Source organism: Myiozetetes cayanensis, unplaced genomic scaffold (assembly GCF_022539395.1).
Source record: "Myiozetetes cayanensis isolate MyiCay16 unplaced genomic scaffold, myiCay2020 scf7, whole genome shotgun sequence".
Lineage (NCBI taxonomy): Eukaryota > Metazoa > Chordata > Aves > Passeriformes > Tyrannidae > Myiozetetes > Myiozetetes cayanensis.
This window is the reverse complement of record NW_026087964.1, coordinates 12,129,729-12,152,223: the sequence shown is the minus strand read 5'-3', so window position 1 is coordinate 12,152,223 and position 22,495 is coordinate 12,129,729. Positions and strand designations below refer to the sequence as shown.

General features: G+C 42.2%; 1 protein-coding gene across 11 annotated transcripts in view; it reads left to right on the top strand.

Moving 5' to 3' along the window:
* The first annotated feature begins 5,832 nt into the window (after positions 1-5,832).
* The window catches only part of PROM1 (prominin 1), a 63,471-nt gene continuing 46,808 nt past the window's right edge, over positions 5,833-22,495 (top strand). For 8 of the 11 annotated variants that reach the window (XR_007631832.1, XR_007631833.1, XR_007631834.1 and 5 more), the window contains exon 1: positions 12,087-12,500. Coding sequence is in view for 8 of the 11 variants with exons in the window: in XM_050338410.1 (XP_050194367.1) it covers positions 12,281-12,500 (220 nt within the window). In the remaining 3 variants the exon portion in view is untranslated. Of the gene's footprint in view, positions 5,971-6,029; positions 6,168-6,964; positions 6,980-12,086; positions 12,501-22,495 lie in introns of those variants that run through there. The other 3 variants (XM_050338402.1, XM_050338403.1, XM_050338406.1) reach the window with 3 other exon arrangements.

Here is a 22,495-nt window from a genome sequence, read left to right as displayed (position 1 = left end):
AAAAGTTCATCACCTTATAAAACCCAGTCCCTTACTATTCTGCTAATAAATTTTCAGCTGAGGTGTAGTCTGTGTAAGATAAATTGTTATACCTCATATAGTTCATTTGAGGAGACTTGCACTAGGTGTAAAGTTAATAATAGAAACTAGAGCGGAGGGGCCCTGTCAGGTTAATCCTGCAACGTGTGTTGTTTATGTGCTTCCTACAAGATGTTGTAGGTGGTGGTGTCATTCTCCCTGTTTCCAGGGAGAATGACACCACCTTTCTTTCTTGCATTTTGTTGTGCTACAGATTATTTTATACTGATACTAAAAATAACCTTCTTCCAATCTTCTTTACTCACGTCAGACAGATTTTACTATGAACAACCAGACAAAAGAAGGTCACTGCAGCAGCTAAGCTCCTGAGGTAGGATTACATTTTGTGGGAAGCATGGGATAGTCACTGTGTGCTGAGGGGACTTCTGCTCACCATAGGGCTGAAATAGAGATGAAAATATCTTTCTTTTCCTGACAAATGACTATCAAGATCAATCACTGGTGCTAGCTTTCATGTGTGCACGTGGTTTGGCTGATTATTTCTGTTGTGTTCTGTTCTTACTGACATATAGATACTTTCACTGGATGCATAGTTCATATAAACCATATATTACAGCCTCTGTCCAAGCAGTCCATCTCAGATCCTAGCTTTCAGAAGAAATGTATTAATGCATTCATCAAAACAAAAACAAATGAAAAAAATAAGCCATAAGAGAGAGTGAAGAACCCATCAGTCCTAATCTTCAGGTGTCCATGACTGTAGCCTGAGGTGAGGCCATGGGCTATGCTGTACCACATACACCTGCTGCCCATTTGCATCATCTGCACAGTGACTCCATTAGTCAGGACTCAAATTTGTCACTGTGACTGTGGGACCCAGCCTGGCTGAAGCCTGTATGTGCCCCCACAAGTTATCAGTGTACCACAAGAAACAGCCGCACTGGTGGTCAGTGATGAACTGGTCACAAGCAAGGAATTACCAGTGTTGAGAACAGATGTGCCCCATGGCTGTACCCTCATTTATGGGGGGAAAGGCACCAAACTGCGTGTTCAAGTTTGGTAAACATGAGCATCCTTATTTAAAATCTTTTTTTTCTATCACGTGAAATTATGCTTGTGCAGGAGGTTTTCAGCTTTGGAAGCATTTATTTAAAGCCATAAATTGCTTTCTAACAAACTGAAATGGCCTTGCTGATACGGTCACATCCTCTATCAGATGACTCATTACATACAGTTCCCACTGAAAGAACCTGGAACATGCTGACCTTTTCGTCACCAGAGAAGCATAAGTTGCTAGAGCTGGAACCAAAGTCTGGGATGGTAGTTGGTCATTGCTCCCCAATCTGTTGTCAAACAGCATTAGAATTAAGTCATGCTTCTTTTGTTCCAGTGTCAAAAGGACATGTGTCTTTCCCATTTTAGTTTCAAGCATTCCTGACACAGTAATTTATCAGGACGTCAACTATCAAAGCTTGCAAGCAGAAATAAAACATAGAAATGATGGAAAAACATAGTGGGGGGGGGAGATCATAAAAGAAGATACAAGCTCCAAGTACATGCATCATGTAATCCCTGTCACTTTGTATCTTTGTTTAACTGTGAAACCTGTTATAGCAACTACTAGTGGTTTGTTTCCTCAGATGAAAAGCAATGAATATCATTTTTAAGTTCCTTGACAAGTTGTCATGCAGACATATCACAGTCATGAGAAAGGGGCACAGCAGAGTGTAATGGCAAGATGTGTAGCTGGCAAAACATCAACTCTCTGAAGGCATTCTCAAGTGATATACAGCAGGATAAATCTTCCATTCAAATGAAGGCAATCCTCACTGAAATCATATCCTAAACTGGCATAAATCAGAGAGTTACAATGAAATGTCGTGTTGTTTTCTAAGCTTGGAAATTAATGTCAGTAAGGTTGTCCATTTCCTTTTTTTTATTTTCCCTTGGGAGTAAGCAAATTAAGCAAATACATGTCAGAGTACAGCACACAGCAATCATGCTGTTTCCCACCATTTCTATGCACCCTTCTATCTCTTTCAAATTTTACATGTTTTGTGTCTAATACAGCAACACATTCCTCCTGCTTGCTATATCTCCAGTTCCCTGCTCTTCCAAAGCCTGCAGAGCCTGGGCTAGCCTGGCTCCAGCCTGGAAGAGTTCACAGCTTGGAGTTCGGGTTGTGAACTCATACAGTCAGTAATCCCTTAAGCCTCGCATCCCACAGGAGAATTAAGGATGAGGAGGGCTGCATCTGTGGATGTCAGAGAGGGAAGAAACAGTGATGATGGGGAGCTGAGCAGAAGGCAGGCATGGGATATGTGGGTAGCTGGTGCGTGCTGCTGGGCAGCATTAGCTAATTGGGAGGGCTGGCAAAATCCAAAGGGCTAAGCCAGAACCAATGGGAAGGGTGACACAGAGCAACAGAAGGAAGGGTAGAGTTAGTCAGAGTGCATGGTGGAAGAGGGCAAGGAAGGACTCAGAGGTTATAATCCACAGAAAGGTGAGCAAAGTGGGCAGGCACTGGGCTAAAGGGTAAAGCTGACAGGGATTGGTAGACTGGTTCGATTTTGGGGTGTTGGAAGAATTCACTCTTTGACATGTTCTTGGCAAAGGGCGTAAATCACTTTTCTCCATAGCCCTGGTGCAGGGAAGGCACACTGCTACCCTCCCTCACTTCCATGCACCCTTGTCTCTCTAAACACACACACACAAAGAACAGTCAGAGGAAGCCTAAACACAATATAAGAGGTTTTCTACCTTGACCCTTTTATTTTTTGGGAGGTGGAAAGTTTGGAGTTATGATTTTAAATCTCTTCAGGCAATACTATGCTTAGGTTGACTCCAACTAATGAAAAAGGCTATTTATCTAATAGACCTTTAATCACAAGCTCTACTTAAAAATCAATTACATGATACAACCATTATAGTTAAGCTCTAAATCTCATGTATCTTTCTGTTATCTGAGGATTTTCCTCTGAGATAACAGAGATTGATACGCAGCCAGATTTTCAAATGCTCATCACAGAGCACAGGCCAGGTTTTTTCATCCAGCTGTTCCTGGTTTGAATGCTTATACAGCAGGTTTTCAAAGGCCTTATCACCTATGTCAGTCACTGTGGTTTGAAAGACCACTTCCTCATTTATGTGAGCAATTAGGGGTTCAGCTGCCTTGGGAACCTGACCACAGCCCTGAGTGCCGAGGTCTTTTAAAAGTTTTGGCCCCCAAGGAGCAGATCTGGAAGGCACTCTGATTAATTTTGGCCCAATTGCCCTAATAAGGCAGAAAGGACCACAAGTAGAAGATGGTGCAGTGCCTGGAGGACAAGTTTTCTTGATGCTCTCTGGGCTTGCTAAGACTCCTCGCTGTTTTTATGCATTTTGCTTCTCTAACATGACTGTGTTACACATGCAGGCAAACCACATGCTGGCACATCCTTCATCGTGCCCACAGGAGTGTGCAGCTAAGAAAGCCTGGGCACAGTTGTGATTTGGATGGCAGGGAGACAAGGAGCAAAGGAAAGGGATGCAAACTGGTGCAGTATTTCCCACTGCCTGCCTCCACCTGACATGCAGTTAGCAGAGAAGAAACATCAAGGAAAGGTCAACAGCTGCTCAGAGCGGTTTCAGGTCAGACATATACTTAGGGTTGCCAGCAATGTAATGCGAGGCAGCTGAAGAGGTCATGCTTCCACTTAGCATCTCACAGTGACAAGCTCTGACATTTTAACTAGGTGCTACTCAGAGAACACATTTTCAGTACCTAGTATGATATAAATTATCTCAACTCAGTCACTTCCAGACACCTTAGGCAAGTTCCTTATTTCAAGCTAGACACTAATAGTACAAAAAGACTCAGATATGACTGAGAAGCTTTCTGATATTGATAGCATCATTCCTAAAAATAAACAGGGAATTTGTTATACACAGATAATACTAATCAGAAAATAAGTGTTGGCTTAGTCTACTGAAGAAATGTCTCCATTAGTAGTGTTGGTCTTGATTTAGGTTTATTTTTTCTCTGAAAGCTAATGTCTTCTTCCTGCAACTCTAGTTGCATATCCTTGTTTATGCAGATTGCAGACATTTCTCATCCAGAAGTACTGTGGTAGCCTACCATAAATGGTAGAAAACCTGTAACTTGTATAAGTTAATAACCCAAAAGAAAATCTAAGTGTCTTTGGCTCCAGCAAGTCAAGATTTTATGTAACTTTATTCTATGTTGTTCTCCTCCGCATTTCCGTATTTCTTGAGCTCCTACAGACTATTCCACCCTTGCAGATATTTATGACTGTAGTCATATGCCTTCACCCTGCAGTTTAAAATCAGCCAACAAGTCACTGCGGTCAGTAAGATTTGGCCTTTCTGATTTAACCCTGAATGGAAGCAAGTGAATCAACTTCACCAGATTGTCTCATTAATAGTGTTAGGCACTCATAGCCCATTATTTGGAAGGAATATTCTCTTCTATTTAGAATAAGTTTCATCCAAAGCTCAAGACAGGAACTGTACTTCTGTTTTTGAGGACTACCTGGCTACTTTAACACATCTGTCCTTTTGTCCACATCTTCTGTGTTTTCCCCAAGACTACAGTACTGTCCCTCTTTGGCACATTGCTTAGGGAACGTTATGACAACTATAAGAAGAACTAGGACAAGAGCCTTTCCTGCAGCTATGTCACTGCATTCTGGAGTGGCAGGACACGTACCTTTACGTGTCCTCCTGCTGAACAAGTCCAGGGTTAACTGTGGTCAGAGTAATTGTTCTTTCTATGTGCAGTCAGTGTGGCAACCTGTTCTTTGATGTGCACTGCTGGCAAATGCCCTGAGCTGAAATACTGTTAGACTTCAGCAACACTAAATGTCACCTCTGGGGAAACCCTTGGCTAATGCCAAACTTGCATTAGCAGTGCAGGCTGCTGCCACAGCTGGAGCCTTGATTTCTTTCTGCCTGCCAAAAGGGAGACTAACTGCCTTCTCCATCAGTGTTTCAAGGATTTCCAAGGATTTCCAAGGAACCAGCACAACGTTGGATGTCCAGTGAAAATTCTTGCTTTGCCTTGCAAAGCATTTGTGATACTGAATAATGAAGGATCTAGTCAGAGGGTAAGAATCATTTTTGTATTTTAATACTGCAAGAGGGGAACCATATTAAACTACAAAAGCTGGAAATAAAAATTACAAAAGGGTGAAGGAGGAAAGCACAGGAGCCTTTGACAGTGTATGCTACTGTAGAAAAAAACTTCTCATTTTACCAATAAATCACCGGTCTTCAGGAACAAAAACCACTTAGGAACATGGATAAACGCCCTAAAGGAAATGCTTAAACCCATCAGGACATCTCTCGAAAAGGGTAAAACAAGATTTTTTTCCGAAAGCTAATGGAGTAAGTAATCTTGGTGGGAAAAACAAACCCGCTCGACCTCGAACCAACCCTCAGGAGAAATCACCCAGGGGAGGTGGCACAGCCGCCCCTGGGACTGCGAAACAGGATGTGCCTCGGCGGAGCACGGCCCTGGGTCCCGGAGGGAGCCCCTTCCCGGCAGGGAAGGGTCAGGAGCCGGCCCGGGATGCAACAGGTCGCCGATCCTTGCGCGCTCCCACCCGCACGGGTGCGGGTTCAGCCCGACCCGCTCGGCCGCCTCGGAGAAGCCGCTCCACGAAGCCTCTCCCCGTACCCAGCGCCCACTCGCCCGGCGCTTCCCTCCGCAGTTAAATCCCTCACGCTCCTCCTCTTCCTCCCCCCTCCATCCCGAGCTGCCGGGGTGGTCCTGCAGCCCCGGTCCGGAGCAGAGCCCGCCCTCCATAATCCATGCGCGGGCGGCACTGCCAGCAGGGCTGGCGCGGCGCTCTGAGGCGGAGCGGAGCGGGCTGTGCCCGGAGCGGGCTGTGCCGTGCCCGCCGCCTCCGGATCGCTGTGCCCGCTCGGCCGGTGAGTGCTGCGGGAGAGGGGGGGACGGGAGGAGGGGTCCCGGGGCAGCCCCGCCGGGCCGAGGAGGCAGCAGGCGGGGGTGAAGCTCCTCCGCCTTCTCCCGCTGCGGGCGGCAGAAGGTCCTGGCCGGGAGAGCGCGGCCCCTTCGCCCGCGGGAGGAGAGGGTCGGCGGGCGGGGAACCGCCGTGGGAAGCAAGGTGACGGGAAGGGGGTGACTGTCGAGGGAGTGGGGCTGCCCTCGGGAAGGGGATCGGTGGGGATCCTGGAGGGCTTAGCCGGGGCTGGGAGAGCGACCTGTGGGAGCGGGAAGCGGCAGGATGGAGGCGCCCCGAGAGCGCTCGGCGAGGCGGGGGCAAGTGGGTGCTGAGCGGGGCCGGGGAGCGGGATGGCGGGAGGGACGGGTTCGGCCGCGGGGAGGGGGCTGCGGCACGGCGGGGGAATGCGGCCGGTCCGCGGGCAGCCGGGGCGGGTCCGCCCGCCGAGTGGAGCGGGGTTGTGGGCGCGGTGCGGGCAGCGCGGTCCCTCCTGGGGGGGCCGCGTGTGGCTGCGGCGGCTGCGGAGGGGTCGGGGGGGCAGCTCAGAGCTGCCGGGCGCTGAGCAGAGAGCAGCGGCGGGAGCTGGCGAGGAGAGCCCCGCAGATCTCTGGGGCGAGGGGGAGCCGCTCCGCGAGGAGGAGGAGAACGAAGGCGGCCGCTGAGGGCACCTGCCCGGGGCGGGGGGCGGGCGGAGGCGGGCAGTGGAGCCTGAGCGGTCCCGGGGAGACGGAGAGGGACAGGGTGCTGTCCTCGAAATGTGCTCGCCAGGAGCAGGGGGGCGATCCCCCGGCGGGGCTGTGCGGTGGCTGTGAGCGGGGACAGGGCCCGTCCGCTGCCGCCGGTCCCGCTCGGCACGGCAGCGCTGCGGCGGCTGCCGCCCCCCCGCAGCTGCTCCCCGGGGCGGTGCTGCCGGTGGCTGCTCGCTGAGCACCTGGGCACATCGCGCCGGCACTCCCCGCGTTTGTCTCGTCACGGTGAGCTCTGCAGGGAGCCGGGATTCTCGTCCGAGAGCTGGGGAGAAGGGGGCAGATGGGGTAGTAAACACGGGGTTGTGTCTTCCGCACACACATGCAGAGGGAGCAGCTGAAGAAACTACCACATCGGCCGATATTCCAGCAGAGGCAGAGCTGCGGTACCCGCGCTACTCTGCAGTTTGCAGATCAAGGACTAAGCAGCGTGTTAGAGGAAGAGGTCTCTACAGTTTTAGCAATTGGAAAGGGGATGAAGGAAAGGCTTGGTCACAGCTGCTAGTGGGAGTATGTGGGTTCTGTCGTATCTTGGTACCTTGGCTTTGGGACACGTACGCAGGACTTATCAATTCACCTTTGCCAAAAACTGCCTGTTTATGGGCTGGACTCGCTGTGTTTTAAAATTGTCTGTGTGGTTCTGAAAAGTAATCCCACAAGAAATGCTCTATGAGTAAATGCATCACTTAAAATCAAGTTAAATATATTTGTTCAGTTATTGAAAATGCACTTTAAATATTTAGGCAGTCAGCTAAAAATCAGACTTGCTGATGTTCAGAGGAAGGTATCTCCCCTGGAATTTTTACAGATCTGTTTCTGTTTACAGATGTCTGTGACTTGTAAAACAGCAGGATTTTTTGATGTTGCTTTTTTAATTTATGTATTTTGAAATTATTGAGAAGCTGCTCAAACCAAACTGGATTCTGAATACCCAGTTTTTCATCACTTGAGCACTTACTCATTTTGAACATACAGTAAGCAGGTCAGGTGCGTACTGAGGCTGCCTAGTGTGGAAGATGCTATTTGGGTTGTATTTCTCAGTGCTGCCAGGCTCTATTCTGCAGTCAGTCCCTAGTGCATGTTAGGTTTATTTGCTTCATGCTCTTCCTATGGCAACAGGTTGCAAATGTTGGTAGGCTTAGGGAAGATTTAGTTACAGAAAACTATACCTTTTTAACTTAGCAGCATCTAACTAGGCTTGCTGTTTTGGGTCTCTGGAATGGAAAGGTGGTGGTGTGATTTGGTCATTTTTAATGCATACTTAGGAGTTTTAATTTACCTGTAACTATCTTTTTTATGGCTGTTCTAATTCATTTCACTCTTCTGGTGGTTGCTGGCTCAAGTGCAATCTCACTCAAGGGGATTATGGACTTGGTTCTTCAAACGTAGAATTAAAAAAATGTAACAAATGTACCCAGAACCTTTGTGTGGGCTTCCTATGGACAATTGCATCTTCCACCATCCAGCCCCATCCTGGTTCACTGCCAGCAGGCTCCACCATTGAGCTTTAGCAGTGTAGCCCCTGGTTGATTGAATTTCAGTTCACGGGGTTAATCATCGTTGCATCAGTGCACTGCAGGGTTGTGTTTGCGTGGATTGCAGTGTTAAACAGAAGGAGGCCAGTCCTGTTGAAACAAAGAGCTGGACATCCTGCTGCCTCTGAGCTCTGTTATTTAGAGCTGATGTATCATGGAAGCAGTTACTGAAGTAATGCATCTTGCTCTGTCTCCTGTTCCCTTGTTAAAATTACAGTGGAGGTACTGAAACTTTACTGGTTTTGGAAAAGATTACAGTATTTTTAGTAACAGAAAGGATATATCTGAGATATGATAATGCTGCTGCATGTTTGAGTGATGGTGTTCTCAACATATAATATATAATGGCCAGTCTTCGCGAGCGAAGATCCGGGGAAGGTCTTTCCACCTTCCAGCCTGCGCATTGGATTTTTTAGGTGAGACACAGTGTGCGCGGAACTGAGCCCACCCTTTAATCCTAAGGTTCATCTGCCGGGGCCAAGCGAGCTTGGACGGTGGCAGCGAGGTCCTTAGGACGTAGGTGGGTTGCCTTTAAGGGCTGACGAGCCCCACCTGCCCGGGAGTGGCCCTGACCGGGAATCGAACCCGGGTCTCCGCGGTTCTCAACAGATAGCATTTAAAACCCAAAGAATTGTTTAGTGACTTGCATGTGTAGAATATTAGCATCAACTACAGAATAAAATACAAAAGCTCGAATCTTTTAAAAATCGGCACTTACAAACAGAAAATAATTTAAACATTTTTCGTTATTATATATCTTGTTAATAATGAATGTAATGATTTTCATTATTATATATCTTGTTATGTATCTTCACAGGGTGTATGTTTCTGGTTTCTCTTTTTACTGAAACATAGTAATGAAATGAGTAGCTTATTTGATAATTAATGTTAGCATTTCAAAGTTTCACACAGCTTCTTTACATTCACTGTTTACTTGAACTTTGGGAGAGTTGTATTGGCAGTGGCTGTAGCTCACTGACTGCAGTGATACCACACTGTGTCTGAAGAAATGAGATGGCCACATGCTGCAATGAAGATTAGTATAAACTGCTATTCAGTTCTCTTTATATGTCTCACCACTGTGTATGCCATTTCTTGCAGTTCTCACAATTACCAGTTTCACGGATAGGTTTTTTCTCTTTTATTCCGTTTATCCAGCATATTTAACTAATGGTGTGCTCCCAGCTAAGTTTCTTTTAGATACCAAGAAAAGGATAACTGCTGGGAACTTTTTACATCTGAGTTATATTTAAGTGGGTTAAAAACGTATTGGATACTCAGAGGTATCCTGAGTTATAGGTTTAATGGTGTTTCCACAAGTTCCTGATCATTATTAATATAACCTTGAAAATATTTTAGTGTTTTATGTAGTATAGAGGAGAATTGGTGTCAGCCTGGAGGAGCTGCCCAGTAAGGTTATATATACCATATTTACTGTGATACATTTGCCAACAAAGGGAGAAGAACAGAGTATGGTCAGAATTCTGCAGATTCTTTGATTTGCAGGAAACTCAAGTGAACTTCATAAAAACTTGACAGAAAATTATGAGGAGTTGGAGACTTCAGTAGTGTCTTTGGAATTGAAAACTTACGTGTCTCCACTTAGCAAGATATTGTTAGTATTTGTAGTACAAGGAGCGTCCTTGTCTTGCAAGTGCCCACTTTGTCTTGGTTAATACCTGACTTCACATTTCTAGCAGGTGTAGTGATTGTTTTCCCATGTTGGGGGGACATTTTGATGTTGCTTTATTTGCCTGTTTGTGCAGTTAGATAGGCTATAAATTGTCTTTAGTCTAAAATCTATCAAAAAACCCCAAAGCTCATGTGTACTTTGTCTTCTGCTCTCCTTTTGGAATAACAGAATGCACCACGGAGAACATGCTTTGCCTTAAGACACAAATTAGAGAAGTCATCTTCTCCATTTCATCTTTCACAAACATACCTACTATTTCCCTGACTTGGAAAACATAAACCTGACTTAGAGAAATTGTTCAAACCTCTTTTTAAGAAAACCAAGTTGAATGGTAGTATATCAAACTTCCAGTCTTCACTGTTCTGTCATTAAGGCAAAATATTTTTTTTTCCACTTACGTCTGGTCTTTGGATATTTTCTCCTGTAGGGTTTCTGTAGATTTTATAATAAACTGCAGCCTAAGCAGTTCTAACTTTCTGACCTTTCTGTGTTCATCCCTAGAGCAGGAGGTGCATAAAATAAAATTCCACTAAAATGTCTTTTAGGCTGAAAAAACCTTGTCTGAAGAAAAAAATAAAGGAGAAAAAATTAAATTAAATGTAATTTAAATATTAATTTAATTAAATATTAAATTACTATTTTGGATCTGGGCTTCTTTTTCTTTCATTAATCTTTAGCAAAACATTCTTTTCCAGATAGGAAAATACCCATGTTGTAATGTGTTCTAAATTACTGTGTTCCTGTGTTGAACATCATATTTCGGAGTGGTTGCTAACATCATCTTTTTGAATGAGGCTTGGATAATTGTGCTATTTGTAGCATTATTACTGTTCATTCTTCTTGATTTTCACAATCCATGAGGGAGAAGGTTAGGCTGGAGTTTCCCCTCTTAGCTCAGTTGGACTGTGGGGAAACAAAACTGTCTCTAGTTCTTTGATATGATCTTGTATTCCTTTGTTCCATATTTTTCTTGATCTATCCTCTGAGTGCAGCACGGACTACTAATACTAAAGAAGCCTGCAGTGTGATTTCTTGCAAGTCAATACTCGTTTCCAGAAAGGAAGCCTGTGTTTTACTGGAGGCTGTAAAGCATGGGAGAGACTTATGTCTTACCTTACTACTTGCTTTAAGTCTTCTGTCTTCAGCATCTCTTTGACCTGGAGATACCTTGGAAGTAAAGGTGTTGGTGTAGGATTGGGCTGACTGAAGCTGTGAGGTTATTTTACTCTCATTCTTGCAGGGGAATGGTCTGAACACCGAGGCCCGCGTGGAAGCAGAGTCTTACCTAGCTCTGCAAGATGCGGTCACTGGCTTTGTTGGAAACCCAGGGCTGGTTTTTTTTACGTTTCTTAAGTAGTGGTTGATTAAGCTGCTGTGATATTGTAGATTCAAAATGTTCTTGAACCTGTATAACCATTCAAAGTTAATAACACTCAGCATTAGCAATCTGTGAATAAAAATTGCTGACTTCCCCAGTTCCTTGGGAGAGTCTTGAGATAGCTGGAACTAATAGAAAGTAATTGTTGACACCCATTGTCATCTGTCAGGAGGGTGAAGTTTTGTTGGTTTTTTTTGTTTGTTTGTTTTTGTAACTTTTCAGTGATGAATATTTTTTTTCCTTAGCCTTGAAGGACAGTTAGGAGGATCTAGCAGTGAAGTTTTACTCAAAGGTTTAGATTAAAGAAAAGACAGGATATGACTTCTAATAATTGTCATCAACTACAGAACTATCAGGTGGCTGATTAAATGCATTGTGTAACTGTTATGACACGACATATTGTACTTAGTCAGAAGCACAATTCATACACTGTTGCTTTAGTTTTGTTTCCCTTGGAGCTGTACCAATCCTCTGCTTTGTTTGTTTTTGAAAACTCACTGACCTGGAACTGTGCATAATTGTTTTTTCCACCTCTTTCAAGTACAGTGTATGTAGTATACCATATTATTCACAGACAGACTTCAATGTTTTTTTCTTTTCCATCCTATCTGTCTCGCTTCTCCAACTATTGATATGTTCAGTTTCCACAGAAGGTTGTGGGTTATCTTGCACTTTCCTATTTGCTTGCACACATCCTAATGAGCTCTTTATTTTGTTTTTTTTTGCCAGAGATGGTGCGCTGAGTCATTTCCACAAGAGGCTGCTGTACCACTCTGAAGTTGGAATACATTAAAGAATTGAAGGTGTGAGAGTGCACCACTGTTCTTCTGGCTAAAAAGCTGCCCCCCAACTGAATGTATTGAAGATTTCTAGACTTGGTTGGACAAATATCTCTACCTCCAGTTTTATGAATACTGCTAGCTATGGCTGTGGAACTCTGTTTGCTCCTGTTGCTGTTTTGTGGAAGTACTATTTCAGAGGTACAGCCTATATACAAACCACCTCCCGGGACTTTGGATTTTGGATTTGTACCATCCAAGACGTATGATACAGGTGCATACCATGAACCTGGGTCAATAGGAATTTTGTTTAAAATAGTACATGCATTCCTGTACTTAGTGCAGCCAAATTCTTTTCCTCAAGGTAAGCAGATAAACTACTTTCTTTTAAATACAGACTTGTTACTGATGCTATCACCCTGTTGTAGATACCAAGGCCATAGTCAGGAAGTAAATTATATGAAGGGCTTTGTAAGTAGCATGTGTTATGGCCTGGAAATGTGTATAGTGCTCTCTAAAAGAACATTTTTTTGCTAAGCTTGGTGGGGAAGAGGTTGTTAATGACAGTGAAATGTTGGTGAAGTTTCACAGAACTTTGCTTACCTGTCTCAAAGCTGTCATTGATGCATTTGAGGCTTTTTTGCATAACTGAAACAGCATGAAATAGCAATAGGGGATAAACTGCTTTGTATTTAATGTTAAATCCATAAGAGACAACTCTCTGAGGTTGGCATATTACAATAAACAGATGATTATAATTTTAAAAGATTTAGCCTAGGAAATGGAAATTTGAAATAAATTTCATTTGTTTTCAAATCTGTGCATCCGTGGTCAAGTTTTATATAAGGGTGATTCTGTTATGCAGCCTTCTATAACTTCTTATGCCTTTGAAAGCTATCAAGTTAAGACTTGAAACTGCATTTGTTTTATTGAAATTTTATTTTTCCATTCCTTTCCCACTAAATTGTCCCTTCTAAAGGAAAAGTTAAGATATCAGAGAAGTGTGTGTTTATTGACGTTGCATTGGTTAAAAGGCACTTTTGGAAACCCTGTGTGTTTGTGGATGTGGTAGTTGTATTAACTTTTCAACAAGCTTTTTGTTTCATTTAGCTCTTAAAGTGCTAATGTGTTTGTATAATATTGGCATTTAAAATTATTTTGAGGTGAACCTTTCGTAAAGTCTAAGAACGGCTTTGTTTTATAACTCCTTTTGGTGGTTTAGCTGTGACTGTATAAAAGGTGTTTATAATTATTTTGTAGTATAGCTTTCAATTTATACATTAAAACTTTTAGTAATTTAAAGCCTAAAATAAATTCTTTGGTCAAACTGATTACATATGTTTATGATATCTATGAACTGCTATATGCTTGTATTTTTGATGTTTCTTCGTGAAGCTCTGACACCGCTGTAGCAGAATGAGCTCAAGTGAAATTGAATGAATGAATTCTGTTTAGACAAGTGCTCAGAGTCCCAGGGGTTAACAACACAGTAGTATCCTGGCCTGTTACCTGCAGGATCTGTCTTTTGAGCAGGTCTTGCACGGGGGTGTAATGAGGGCAGTTGCATGAGGGTGACAGTGATGTCACCTTTTGGAGAAACTGTTTCCAGATACCTCTGCTTCTTTTCCTTCATTCTTGCTGTTAAATATGCAGGTGAACTATTTACCTCTCTGTGCCATCTGCATTTAAGTCTTAGAAACAGGCCTTCATTCTGCCTAAAGCCCTGCTTGAGTTGAATCAAGTGGAAACTTGATTTCAGTGAGGTGTTTACTGTGGTTTTATATTATCAGCAATTTGGTCTGTAATCTTGTATGTCAAAATTAATATCATGTGTCCTAAGCATGTGAATAATGAGTGAATACAGAATTTATGATCAAGATTATTGTCTTGTGGGACTGCTTGTAGTGAGTTCTGCATCACGTTGGTGTGGTGAACTCCAGCGTTAAAGAGAGACATCCAGAAGTAGATCATTTGTTCTTAGCTTGTAAGGTTTGAATGTCTCATACCTCTCTTTCCCTCCTTGAAGATACTCTTTGCCAAAGCAATTATTTTCATAAGTTTGGCTTTCGTTATTTGCATTAGGTGAAGTCCTGTTCCTATGCCCCCACATACTTCACTGCAAAACACAGATTTGATGGATCATGTCAGTTTGAGTCATACCATTTAATTGGCTAATCCCCATAATCTCTTTTGCCATATGCTGTTCTATTTTCACATTCAGTGTATTAATGGTGTAGTTACATATTTGAAATGCCTGTTTTTTCTTTTTTAAATTCCAACTTGAAATAGAGTTAATTTTGATTCAGGGATGAAAATAAACATAATGAAAAATGGGCACAGAAAGCAAGTGTTTTAGTGTTCCTAACTCGAAACTTCATCATTCTGCTTGCACTGGTGGTTCAGAATAGCTCACTCCAGGTTCCCATCCCAGTGTATTGCATATAACCAACCATAAGATAGAGAAGTATGATTTATGTGCGGGACTTGGCATCAATCACTTTAGACCTTTGATTTTAGTAGTCTTATCTTTTTTCCTAATACTTGGAAGTACTTGATGTTCAGTTTTCCAGTCTACTATTAGTACTCTTAACTGGGAGAAAAAGAAGTGATACGATTGTCTTAATTGCATGTAGACATTCCTGCCTTTCCAAGCCATCTTGGTGCTTGGAATAGTGCTCCAATGGAGCTGAATATGTTACGGTGTTACATTCATACTCCTTCATTCCCAAGTGTGCCTTCTAGGAAGAAAGCTGTTACTAGATCATGTACTGCTGTAAATGGGAGTGCTTTTACTGAAGTGTAAATAAACTGTTATGCGTGGAAGCAGTTTCCACTTTGAGTTAATGATACACTGGTGTGGAAAAGACTGTTTGATCATTGGTTTGCTACCTGAGGCTCAGTAAATCACTTTAATCTTGGTGTACCTTTGTATCTCCATTTATGAAATGGAAATGGTGGTGCTACTACTCCTTTTGTTGAGGACTGTGTAGGATAGAGCATCATTATTCTTTCTTGTTACTAGCACCACTTTAGAATAAATAGACTCAGAGTATATTAGGAGTTGGAAGGGACCTGCAAGGATCATCATGTTCAGCTCTTAAGTGAGTGGCTCATAGGGGATCAAACCCTTGACCTTGGTGTTATTAGCACCATGCTCTAAACAACTGAGCTAATCTCAGGGTAATATAGGTAATAACAGGAGAATTGCAAGTTGCTTCTATCACTCAGGTAAGAAAGAGGACATCTAACAAAACAAATTGACAGTTTTTCTTTCACTAAGAAATTGCCGTAAACTCCAACATTAATTTGTCAATGAAGTTGTCAGTTCATGGTTGTGAGATGGCACATGTCACCTGTTGTGTTGGAAACCTTCAGATGTAAACTTGGTGCAGACAGGGCATGGTCAGTATGATCCTGTGGCTGCTGTGAAGTACCTTAGTTTTGTCTTTGTTCCCATGGAAACAGTTGTTAGTTGCAGTAAGACAATGTTAATGTGAGATTCCACTTCCCAGCAGGATGTGCACAATAAATTTTTGGCTTCACAGCTTGTGTTTTATAACAAAAATGTGAAGCATTCTACAAAGGAAACAAACTGGGAGTAAAGCTCCTGCTCCTATTTTTAGGTGAAATAAGACCAAAACTTATAGGCTTGTTTACCTTACTCTGCTGTACATGAATGTATTGCAGGCCAACTCTACCAATTAAAGTTACAGTTGCTTTGCTCCAACATCTGTATTTTATTCAGGATAACCCTGTTTCTGCTGAAGCAGGAGTAAAACTTTAACATAAAAATCAACTGTTGAATGCAGGTATTTCCTGGACAAAAGATAGTATGAAGAGTTAAATATACTATTTTCCTGTTGAGAACATGAACAAACTGGTTTTTGGACCTGGATTACACCTTTCAGTTCTTTCTGGTTGTGGAATCTTTGTTGTTGAACAGTTTGAGAATGGGAGTGAGGATGAGAACTTGGCTATTTTAATGGAAAGTCCTGTCTGTAACCGGTCTCTTTTGTTCTTTCTTTCTCCTCATCTGGTCAGCCTCAAAGCTGCTGCAGATTGTGAATTTCAACAAGTCAGTTTTGTGTTATCTCTGTAATGATTTACGGTCTTAAGCTCTGCCAGGGGAGGTTTAGGTTGGATATTAGGAAGAGATTTTTTACAGAGCAAGTAATCAGACATTGGAATGGTCTGCCCAGGGAGGTGGTGAATTCTCCGTCTCTGGAGGTTTTTAAGGTGAGACTGGATGTGGCACTCAGTGCCATGGTCTAGTAACCACGGCAGTGTTGGATCAAGGGTTGGACTTGATGATCTTGGAGGTCTTTTCCAACCCGATAGATTCTATGATTCTGTGAATATCTCACATGAGTGTATTCAGCAATTAAAGCGTTTTAATATATTTTCAAGAAGAAACATGTGACTTGATGTGAAAATAAATTCTATCTGCAGCCAGTATAGCTGTAATAGAAAATGCGTATTCAAAACACTGTTGTTGTGGATGGGTTTGACGAGCTCCTAGGATAGTGATTTTTTAAATCTTTTGGCTGTGGGGTCCTAAAGCAAGTAATCAGAACACTTTATCACCCCCTCACTTAAACTAAGTCAGAATTATGTTTTTGTGTGTGGGTAGAACTAGCTTCTTTGCCTTTTGTAACTATTTAATTCTTGGTTGCCTGTTTCTACTTTAGTTTTGCTTCCTGTTAGTAATAAATTTTCAACAACTCCCTACAAAAAAAAAAAAAAAAAAGAATGCCTGTGTCTGGATATTGGAGCTCAGCTCAGTTATGTATAAAAACTTAAGTTAGAATATCCTTTTTTCCAGTTGTTTGAAGTCTCAGTTTTAGTTTGGGTGTGAAACTGCATTGATGTGATCAGCTGCTTTTTTGAGCTAGTGTTTGATAGCTACACCCCTGTTCATGTGGTCTGGTTTTCTAAAGTTTGCATCCTGGAGCTGGGTTGGGAGCACAGATGGAACTGCTGGTGCAGGAGCTGAGAAGAGGGGAAGAGCAAGATCTACCCTTTAGTGAGTTAGCTGTTAGACTGGCAAAGTTCTGCTGTGAAATGACATTTTCAGTAAGCTGTAGAGTTGGTGCCTTCACCACATCCCTGTAACTATTTTTGTTCCATCTCTGTGACAAGAGCTATGATGTGAATTTAGAATAGTAACTGAACTGTGTATTTAAAAAATGCAGGTCCCAGTGACAGCTGTTACATACAGCAGTGTCATTTGTGTGGAATTGGGGTAAGAACTTACACTGCTCCTTATTTTGGTAACACGGTGTATGCAGTGGAAGAAATTTCTTGTGTGTAATGTTGGAAATGTTTTGTAAGAAGGAGCAGCAGGATACACAAGATAAATTGACCTCTTATTTTCTCTGCCCACTCAGATACATTTAAGGAAGTAGCATTTAAAAAAATCATTGCTCATTTCATGCTGGGAAGTTAAGAGATGCTCTACTTGATGACATAGCCATGCAAACAAGGAACAGTCTGAGAACATTTCTGAATCGGATTTAAGGCTGGCTTTTTAATTTTCTGAGCCGTCAGAAGAGCAATTACTTTTTCCCTGAACTATTCCAAACTGCAGGCTCTCTAACAGATTGCTTGTCAAAAGGAATTTTTGTGTACAGGGAAGAGACAGAGGTTTTAGGGAGGGGAGACTTATATAGATTATCTACTAGAGGCTACCACAGAAAACTACAGTTGCAGATGCTAATACTTCTTTGATGTCTTCTTGCCTGCTTCTTTTGGATTATGTAAACAGGGAATCTCTTTTGCAGACAGATATTATATGTGGAAAATATGGAAGTAATTTTTTAATTGGGGTACTACAGCTGATCATCTGAAAGTCTTGCTCTGTATGCACATCTGGAATCCTTTTTCCCAATATCCTTGGTGCTTACCCTGATCTAGTTTAATACTGCCTGCCAGCTGTGCCTAGGAGAAAAAAACATGCCTTGACAGCAATTGGAAAATGACAATTCAACTTTACAATTTCAACACTATTAGAAAGAATAAAAATGAACCTCAGGTAGAGTTTGAGGGAATTTGGGTTACTTTCCTTGGGGAGTGTACTCAGAGGTGGCATTTCCACAGATGGTTGTGGTAATAGCTGGAGGGTACCTCAAACAGCAGTGACTCCTGGAATGTAGATAATAATCATCAATTAAGTGGGCTTATAGTTGTGTAGTTAATACAGACTCAACTTGTATTTCCCAAATCTGAAGTGCCTTCTCCCAGGATGTTAATGGGGGACACAAGGTGTAACCAGAGACCTGATCAGCAGCATTCCCTGCTTCAGTGCACAGGGGATAAGTTCTAGACACAGTTAAATCCAGGGGTGCTAACTACAAGGAAGGGAAGGGTCTGAGGTACAGGATGGTATTGTGACTGAATGTGGCCTTGGTGTTTGTTGATCATTCGAGGTAAAGAGGCTTCATTGGTAGGGTTTGAATATTTTTAAAGAAGTAAGCAAAGGTACCATGTCCTAGAAATGCCTTAGTACTGTTGTCTGATGTGTATGTTGGGACTGGGATTGGTAATGTCAGCTGTGATGAATGTGGCATGGTGTCTTTATACTAGCAGTTACAGTAAAACACTGAATTAAGCTCTGTGTGCATTCATTGCTCTTAATCTAAAAGTTTGCCAATCCCATTTAGTATCTCAAAGAGATAAGCACCTTGGACATCAACTTAGATCAGAGCCTAAGTTTTGCCGTTCAAATGCCAGGGCACAACCGCAGGCAGGGTACCCCATGCGAAGGAGGGAGTTCTTTGTGTCCCTCCTTCTGTGAACAGGAAATCTAAACCACTAAAAGCATGGTAGCTTGTTTGAGACTTCGAGAGCATATCTTGTATGGTGAGAAGTGGGATGGAACAGGTTTTGGGTCAGCCACATTTTTGGTAGTGTGTACTGTGTATGAACCTCTTTAAAAAGAGGTTTTGGTAACTGCAGGAATCTTGTGGGTTTTCAGGCCTCTGGGCTGAGGTTTCATGATTTTCCCAGTTTAATAGTGGCTGCCACTTTGCTGTCCCTTCTCCCTCTTCATTTAATTTTTACAGGCTTATCAGTTCACATAGTGCTGAACCTCATTATAATTTTTAACTTGTAGTTCATGAAACTGATGGGGAGAGAGTGGAGGAGGGATGTCACTGAACTGACTGGAATAATGGTTTCACAAGCCTCTAAGGGACCTCTCAGTTCCTTCATCATCTTGGCTATTATGAAGCATTTTGAGTTAATCATGGGAGGTGCTGTCCTGCCTGTTTTTGGAAAAGCATTCATTTGACTCTCTCTTTGCTATACACCATCATAATAAGATGGCATTAGCCTAGCCCTCTTATTTTTGTCTGGTAATTCACTTTGGTTGTTGTTCACAGAGTAACCAACTCCTAAGTCTTGTTCAGCAACGGCTTTTTCTTGAATGATTTCAACTGAAGTAAGAAGGATTTGATAGATCTTTGCAGCAAATCTTTCCACAGTCATATTCAATGTTTAATTACATTGAAAATGATGACAATAACATTGTTTTCCTCTCCCTTTTTCTCACTGTTATTTTTGCTTCTCAAGATACACTGTGCAACTTTAGGATTTTAACCAAAGTGGTGCTTTTTTCTAAGTGAATATATACTGTTCAAAAGTGGCTGGAGCAAAATAAGTGTGTAAGTATTAATTTTAGTGGGCTTTGGCATCCTTTTAAGAGTATTAAATTTTTCCATGTAGGTATTAAAACTTTTGAATATATTTATTCCTGTTTCCACTAATGAGTTATCTTCATGTTATAAGGAAAACCAGCTGCCACAAAATGCCAACCAGTGTAGTTCACACTAATTTGTATATACACCTCAGTGTAAGCCTGCCAGTTACAAAAAGAAAACCAAACCCAAACCTGCTTTCACGCTTTTTTCAACATGCAGATAGATTTATCTAAAAACACTTCTGTGATTAAATTATGGCCTGTATTTCATCACAACATAGTCAAGATCTTTCTTACCTCTGAAAGTGCACCAAATTATTTTATTTTTGTTAACTTTAAACTGTGATTAAAGTTGTGAATGTGAATATTCTTAATGTTAAGCATTGCTTTGGCTGTTTAACTCAGCTGAAACATGCCTGGCTGTACCTGTAAAGAACAAATCAAAACTTCAGGCCTAATTAACTTTCTTCAAAGTAGCAACCTTTACTTTTGCTTTGATTTTCTGAGTGAAGTAATGATCTCTGTAGTACTTTGAACCCCATATGCATGACCCAGCAATCAAACATGTGGAAAATTGTGGCCCTTGCAAAAATGGGAAAGCAGGGAAAGGGAATTCTGAGGAATCTTAGGGAAGCTGCCAGAATGCCAATCACTGAGGTAATCTGGTCAGCAGGGCTCCAGTGCATCATTCCCAGTTAATTTATCTATGTTCACATTTCCAATAATCCAAGTTATGCAAGAGAGGATTTTCTGTGCTTTCCTCAGTTTACAGCAGCTCTTGAGGAGAGAAAGGAAGAGGAAAAATGCTGTTGTTCATACAGACTGAATATTTTCTACTTTGATCAAAGTTACAAGTCCAGTGTGTCTGCACGTCCCACTCTATCAAGAAGTTGCTTAGCCTGTGCAGTGTGCTAAAACAGACGAGCATGTACAGTGCACCAAGTTAAATCTTTGCCTGTAATCTGTTGTAAATCCTTACCAGATGGTGGCCTAGGGAGAACTTTAGGTAGCTACTGCAAACAAAGCAAGTGGCAAAAAATAGCTGTCGTGGCATAAACAATGCGCTACAGAAGTTTTGTTGCCTTCAGAAAATGAGAGAATGCAGTTTCTGTGTGAAATACTTCTTCAAAGCTTTCTACTTCCCTTCATGTCTGTGTGATGCATGCAAATTTACTGTAGCCTCCCAAGGAAGGATTTTTCTAAAGGCTTCTCTCTCTTTTTGTTCTTTTTCCAAAGCTTCAGCAAGAACAGAACTTTCTTTGTAGCGAAGAACAACTAGAAAGCCCTTGCAAAGGTTATTTTCAAAGGAGAAATCTTTCGTTCTACTTGTCCTGTACACGTCAATATTGTGGCTGTTTCGTTTTTCTTCAAACCTTTTCCTTGGCCAGGCTCTTTAAGTTTGTCTGTGCATGTCAGTGGAAAGCAGAGTATGCCTGAAGAGAAAATGTGACTGCACTAAAGGAATAACCTCAAGTTTGGAGCAGTTCTAAGGTGTGAGGATTTCCTGTGGCAGACTTAAATTACCTGCTTGGTCTTCCTGACCAAATTCAGTTTTTTTGAAATTGGGGAACTTTTTTGTGTGCATGAATGAAGTTCATTGACTGTTACTGTTATCTGATCCACTGCTGTACCATTTCTTCACTGGAGCAATGTTATTTTCTGCCTGGAAGGGTGCTGAGGGGGTCTTAATTTAACGTTCTGGTTCCCTCAGCAATTGTTGATGCCGTGCAATTCCTTGTCTTCAGCAGTTCCACCATGCTTAGTCCTACCTGTGCTCTGGCTAAAACTCTCCCTGCTTAAACCACTCCTGTAGTTTCAATCCTGCTCTTAGCTGTTCATCTCTTCATTACCTAGTTCATGTTGCAGCTCTACTGCCCACTCTCTCTCACGTTGCCCTGCACTGTGTGCAGTATAAGCTAAGGCACATTTCTAGGTAGTCTGGTAGCTTGTCCTTTCAATTATGAATGAAGCAGCATATGCTTTATAAGTGTGACGAGACCTTAAAACTGTGTTTTTGCTTGTGTCATATTGTGTGTTGTTGAATTTTATGACAGCCAGAGTACTGTAGCATAACAACATATAATTAATGAATGTGGAGTCAAGGAATGGGAGTGGACGATGATGGTGTGGATGAGAGGAAAGAGCAGACTGAAGGCAGAAAAGGGTGAAAAGAAAGATTGCCATTGCAGATGAGAAGTTAAAATACCTAAGCAATGTATGTATTTGATGGTTTTTTACCTCCATTCAAACAAGTTCTTCCAGACATTGTGGAAAAACAAATTCTAGGGCTCTGTTTTGCACAGCAGGGATGAGGTACAGCAGCAAGGCTCCTTCCTTACTTGCCTATTTTTCTTTTCCAAAGTCATGGCTGATAATTCAAAGTTAGTTTTTGCACATTATTTTTTTAATACAGGTGAATAGACAGGTGGTTGAACAGAGAATTTCCTTATATTCCATGTCTGTAATATAAGTAGGTGATCCTGTGTGTGGGCTACAAAAGCAAGGGAAGGTCAGTGTGTCACTCAGGAGTTGTGCTTGAAGGGAAGAGGGCCAGAATGGCCTCTGGCATGGAATAGGAGGATGGAAGCTGAATCAACCTGATGTTCCCAGTAACTCAAGGGAAAAAAACCCCAGTGAATTGTATGGAGAGAAACTTGGTCTAA